The sequence below is a fragment of the Ipomoea nil genome, unplaced genomic scaffold, assembly GCF_001879475.1.
Source record: "Ipomoea nil cultivar Tokyo-kokei standard unplaced genomic scaffold, Asagao_1.1 scaffold0873, whole genome shotgun sequence".
Classification (NCBI taxonomy): Eukaryota; Viridiplantae; Streptophyta; class Magnoliopsida; order Solanales; family Convolvulaceae; genus Ipomoea; species Ipomoea nil.
This window is the reverse complement of record NW_017617301.1, coordinates 846,814-853,361: the sequence shown is the minus strand read 5'-3', so window position 1 is coordinate 853,361 and position 6,548 is coordinate 846,814. Positions and strand designations below refer to the sequence as shown.

Here is a 6,548-nt window from a genome sequence, read left to right as displayed (position 1 = left end):
TAGGTATATAGTATGTGCGTCCCAGTGTAATCGGTGGCATGTAGAGGATCTTGTAGTTGCGTTATATATGTTCAAACATAATTGTGTAGATTTAGTATCGTGGTTTTGTAATTTTAATTTTTGTGCATATTAATTCTTCAGTGCTTTGTTTGTAGTTTAATGCAGTGTGTCATACCCCCTTTTTTTCAAAGAAAGAATATTAAGGGGATGTGTCACAATGGGTATGTGCGAAGCAGTGTCTATGTGAGTGCATTTCGTGTTAGCCCTAATTCTTTTCAGTGTATCCATGTTAACATCTTTTCCATGAACATTTTTGTGCATTTAGATGTTGTGGTGTGTGTGTGTTTTTTTTTTTTGCTAATTATTATGTCGCTATATGTTTTTGTAGATGTGTATGTCGTTTGTGCTTTCCTATATGTGATTTCTTGGATTCTACTTGTGCTTTGCTATGAAATGTGAGGGTTTATGCATTTGTCTTGTGATATTGCATATCTAGAGCTTGTGTTTAGGGTTCCTTTGTGCCATTGCTTGGCATTTTCCATGATTCAAGTCATTTTGTTGTGTTGGGTGAGATTTGGCATGTTTTGGACTTGAATTTGTGTTTGGAGAAGAAAATCCCTGAAGGGATTTGTTGTGGAACAGGAGTGTTCCCGCGGGCGGGGCACCGCCCGCCGTCCTACCCGCGGGTACAAAGCCCTGTGGGAATATGTTCCCGCGGGCGGAACCACGGGTGGGGCACTACCCGTGGGTCCACCGGCGGGTACATGGTGGAGTTTGTTCGAGATTTGTTCCTCGTGATTCGTTTGACTCGGTATTTGGTCTTTTGACTTCCCGATGTTCTTTTGTGGAACTATTTGAGTGTCTTCTTGATGTTTCGTATGTCTAGAACTATATGGTAGGTATCCATGTAGGACTTTGGTGTCTTGAATCGTGCTAAGTGTTCAACATTGTGTTTCGTTGGACCAAGAGGTGTCTTGTGTGTTCCTCGGAACTATCTTGAGTTTCTCCGTTGTTAAGCATGCTAGTTTATTGTCTTAATGCTAGCGTTTGTGTGGTTTGTACCTTTCGTTTGGTTGATGATAACTTGTGTTATTCATCGTTGATGTTGTTGGGCTGTGACCCATTCCTTGATTGAGTATGTTTCATACCTTTGTTGTGATCCGTTGTTTGACTCTTGTTGAGTTGTGGTGCGTGTGTGGCTTTACCTGGATTGCACGATTAGTGGTATGGGACGCTAGTCACCAAGGTATTGCAGCGGTCCTCGTGGTGGCCGTGACGTGATTATGGAGTTGTGGCCTTTGTGTAAGGTTCACGTTTTTGGGGGATAACATGTGTTATCCAGCCATGTGTTGTCGTGTACGGTACCTTGTGTACTATGAATTGGTGGTTTCGTTGGTGGTCGTTGGTGGGGGACGACGGTCCCGGGGGAATAAGGTTGGACTAAGAAGTACAGGGGTCCTGGAGGTAATGGTTAGAAGAAGATATAAGGTTGGGGGTAGCCAAAAGGTTGGAACAGGGCATAAGGAAGGCATAACAACTCGTGATGGGTGATGTTGCGAGGGCTTGTGTAGCCGGTGTTGTGTGTTCTTCTCTCGTGACGTGTGTAGTCACGGAGGCATGTGTTGCCATCGGTCTTGTCTTTATCCTTTGCGTTGTGTTTAACCTTTGTGGTTTGGGATGTGTTCCCGTGTTATCCTTGTGAGAGATGAGTCTTGTGTTGACTGTTGATCTTGGTTTTTGACTTATATACTTATGTATTCCGTTTCGAAAATGGTTTTACAACTTATATCTATCTATGTATGATATTTCACATATATTAGTGGGTTACCAGCAATTATCGCTGACCGGGCGTCGTCCCAATGTTTATCTTTGTATCTTTCAGGTGATGTTTAGACGAGCGCGATGTCTAGTGCCTGATAGCTTAGTACCTTGATCCTTGTTTTGTGGCCTGTGCGCCAAATGTAGTTTTAGACTGATGTCTTTGGGATAGATGTATACACTTGCAGATTGATCGCCGTAGCGTTTACCATGTGTGGTAGACGTGGCGTAACACCCCGTTTGGATTTCTTTTATCCAGTTCTCGTTTTATCTTCCGCTGTGCTAGTTTTTGTTGTTTGATCTGCATGTGTTAAGGCTTTTTATCTAGCTTGTTTGGGGGTGTTACAGACAGCCCTATGCGTCATGGGATTGTGGTCTTTGCGGGGTGACGCACGTGCCTTGCTTGCTTTACGCACACGCTACTTGTACGATATCCTGCTGTTTCAGAACAACACCCATCGTCGAACGAATTTCAACTCCGCCATGAGATCAATGGATGCGTCTCGTTGAACACCTTTATTATATACATTGCTTTTATTATTACATCTCTAACTTTATGTATTGTTTGGTATTTCTGTTATGCTTTGGACTAGACCAGATTTCATTCTGGTTTTCATATTGACAATGCGTATTATACGTATTTCTATAACATTATTTGCCGATTTCAGTGCATAGTACACCAACGACCTTTCATCCATATAAACGCACTAACTACATCAATGCAACGCACAACAGATTAATTTCACGGTGCATCGGCCGGTTGACATATAAGTACTAAATCTTCCACCCAATCATATGACTAATATGCTTTCAACAATCATAACCGTATTACGCAGCCAATTTATACTGCCCTCGCACTTGACCTTTTCGTTACGCGGATATGCACGTACCTATCGTCTACAACGCATTCTATACATGCACTCTAGGCGTACTAACACATATATTATTATAATTTTTGGCTGTGTTAGAGGGCCAGATTGTTTGTGCGTTATATAGAGGTATAATGCATTGGTATTTAAATGCTGAATTTTGTATAAGTAGAAGGTATGTGCATTAACATGCTGTATAGTTTGTGCATGTACAAGTATGGTACGGGGCAGTCCAGACATTGTGTTATACAACTGTTTTACTACTTCATAAAAAATCAGGCATTAAAAAAATCACCACATCATAACTTCTAATTTCTAAGCAGGTACATCCAGATGGGAAATAAGAAACTGCAAACTATAAAAGCTTCCTTCCTAACAGTATTGTTCAAAAACCATCTGCATATTATAAAAGCTTCCTTGGTACCATCTGCATATTATCTGCACGGACATAAAAGTGGTTATGCACTTACTGGTACAAATCAAAAAAAAAAAAAAAAAAAAAAAAAAAACACGGACACAGTCTATTTTGTCTATTAGGTAGTACAGCTTACGCACGGGCCAACGTATCTTTACGCTTAGGCCGTTGGATAGTCGGGTATCAAACACCCCACACCCTCGTTCAGTTTTCAAACGTATTACAAAACCATTGAATATGCACAGACGTAAAAGTGTATATGCACTTACCGGTACAACCCAAAGAAAAAACAAAGACACAGACACAGCCTAACTTGCCTACTAGGTTGTACGACATACGCACATGCAGGTGTACCTTCACGCTTACAATTTTTGATAGTGGCTATCGACCACCCCCCAACCTGGTTCAGTTCTCAACCATTTCGGGAAAATCATGGAAATGCACAGACTTAGATGTGTATAAGCACTTACCGATACTACTAATATCCATTTGTTGAAAGTCCGAAACTGTTGCTCCTACCTTCACACATCTACCATTGTTAACGCTAATTCATTCCTTTAATCTTTTTAAAGGTAGAATCTTTTAATTTCCATCCTCAAAAGCATCAAAAAATGGTTCATATTCCATTAAAATTATGTCCTTAAATAAATTAGTCTTACAATTACTGATATAACCTTAACATTGATAATAACTGACGTTATTTCTTTTAATCTCAACCATAGATGGGAATTTAATCAATGGGTATTAGTGGGCCTCATGGTCTCATCTATTAGAGGGGATGCACCATATCCAAAGCCTATATATATATATATATATATATATATATATATATATATATATATATATATATATGTATGTATGTATGTATGTATGTATGTATGAATAAGACTATTCCACTATTTCGTCAACCGAACCAATCAACCACAGACCAATTACGACTTTTCCTACTTCAATTTCTGCAGTAGTCATCAACTCAATTATTGGGTTACCATTAATTATATCTCTGACAGTTGCTCTAAACATTTTCCACTTTGGGAAAGAAGAAGAATAAGAATAATTGAAAGAATTGAAGAGTTTGAGAAGCGGAGAAGATGAGTCATCAGCTTGTGAAGGTGATTCTTGCGCTCTCTACAATATGCCTTCTTGTAACGTCTGCGGTTTCTCGTCAGGCTGGTGGTGGAGGAGGAGCTCGTGGTGGCGGCGGCGGCACTATAGGTAGTGGTGGAGCAAAGGGAGGTGGTGTAAGCAGCGGAGGGGATGCAAAGGGTGGTGGAACAACAACTGGAACTGGTGGCGGAACAAATAACAGAGGCCGAGGTGTAGACGGTACAGTTGGTGGTGATGACGGAGGTCCCGCCGGGATTGCTAATAGAGGTAGCGGAACCGGCGGTGGAGCTATCGGAGCACGGCCGGTACGTATACCAGGCAGAAATTTTTCGAGCAGCAGTCCCTCCATTGCGTTTGAGTGGACCCATGTACCTATATATTTTTTGGTGTACCCTTCGTTTGTTCGATTGTACGTTTGAATCACTGTACATGTGATTGATAGTTAATTTATATATGATTTTTGGATAAATTAAAATTATTATGTAATTGTATTTGGAATTTTAAGAAGTTCTTAATAGATACTCACACGAACATTTAATATGATATTTTATCAATTACAATTAATAGAATTTTGGATTTGTTAGAGGAAAAAGGGCCTCATTCAATTATTGTGAAACAACAACTATAGCCAACATACATCTAGGTGACTGAAAACTTGGGGAAATATTTTGGAATCCCCATGCTGCAAAAAAGAGTGACCAAGCAACATTTTAATTACATCCTTGATAATATGAGGAGAAAACTCTCAAACTGGAAAGCTGATTCGTTGAGGAGAATTCTTGTTCAATCCGCTCTTGCTTCGGTCCCGGTCAACAATATGCAAACTATGGCGCTTCCTACATGTACGTGTAATGAGATTGATAAAATACACGGGGACTTTCTTTAGGGGACTAAGGAAGACAAAACAAAAAATCCACCCTATTAATGGGAGGGAAGCTAAGTCTGTATGCCCGTGAGGTGGGAGGGTTTGGACAACCAATCGTTATGCCATGGAACCGTGTTCACCAAGTATGGTGAACACGTTTCCACGGCATAATTTGCGTTGGACAACCTGGCCCTCCTGACAAAGTTGGCGTGGCAAATGATAAATTGCCCAGAGAAACTCTAGGTCAAAGTCTTGAATAACAAGTATATACAAAATGACAACTTCTTTACCACTTCGACGCCAAAAAATACAAAACCTCTTTCGGGGTGGAGCCGTGGAGGTGTATTATCAAGGGGAGATCTATCGTGGAGCTAGGGGCTCATTGGAGAGTCAGCAATGGGGAATCACTTAATTTTGGTCAAAGTGGTGGGTGAATGACAAACCACTTGGGTTGGAAATCGAGATTGATATCCCGAAAGACCTCTATAACGCTAAGGTAAGTGATTTCATTACTTCTAATAGCTGTTGGAATTTTGAGATTCTATAGGACCTTCTACTGGAAGAGATCATTAACAAGATACGGCCCCTTCCACTGCCAATTGACGAAGCAACAGAAGACAAGCTGTGTTGGCCTGCTAGCATGATAGGTAATTTTTCTGTTAGTTTAGCCTTCAATATCATTACATGGAACGCCGATCAGGAAGGAAACTAGGAATGGATCTGGAAGTTAAAATGCGTGGAAAAGGTCAAAACTCATTTGGCTGCTCATCAAAGGGAAACTCCTCACTAATTCTAAGAGATGGAGAAGAAAGTTGACAAAGGACAGCAATTGCTCCAGATGCGGGAGCGAAGAGGAGACGGTCTCGCATCTCATACGTGAATGCCTGGCCCCTTCGCAGTGGACTGTTGGGACGTCGCTAGACCGAATGGTGGCTTCGACATCCAGAGGTTCAAACCTGTTAATGAATGGATTAGGATTAATTACCAAAGTAGGGTGGGGTATTTGGAAGGCGAGAAATGAGTTTATTTTCAATGGGAAAACGTGACACCCTCCGATGTAGGAAAAATGAACCAAGTTGATTTAATCACAAAATAATACTCCGTATTTATATATATATCCACACGAAAATATATATAAAGATATTATTCTATATATCCGAAATATATATATATATATATATATATATATATATATATATATATATATATATATATATATATACACACATATATATATATATATGTGTGTGTGTACACACACACACACACACACACACACATATATATATATATATATATATATATATATATATATATATATAAACACACACACACACATATATAAGAGTGGTTAGTACGAGTTGAGCAAAACATTCTTTCCTTAAAACTTTATTTGCTACCTCCCAAAAGTGCTAGGAGCCTTGTAGTCTAGGTTTCTCAGTATTAAACGTACTACGATTCAACGTTTGAACAC

The 6,548-nt window shown here is 39.9% G+C and overlaps 1 protein-coding gene across 1 annotated transcript; it reads left to right on the top strand.

The window, feature by feature from the left end:
* The first annotated feature begins 4,193 nt into the window (after positions 1–4,193).
* Positions 4,194–5,786, top strand: LOC109178843 (putative glycine-rich cell wall structural protein 1). The gene is made up of 2 exons (XM_019328395.1): positions 4,194–4,514; positions 5,622–5,786. Exons 1-2 carry the CDS (start codon positions 4,194–4,196, stop codon positions 5,784–5,786), a joined length of 486 nt encoding a protein of 161 aa, XP_019183940.1.
* The last annotated feature ends 762 nt before the right edge of the window (positions 5,787–6,548 follow it).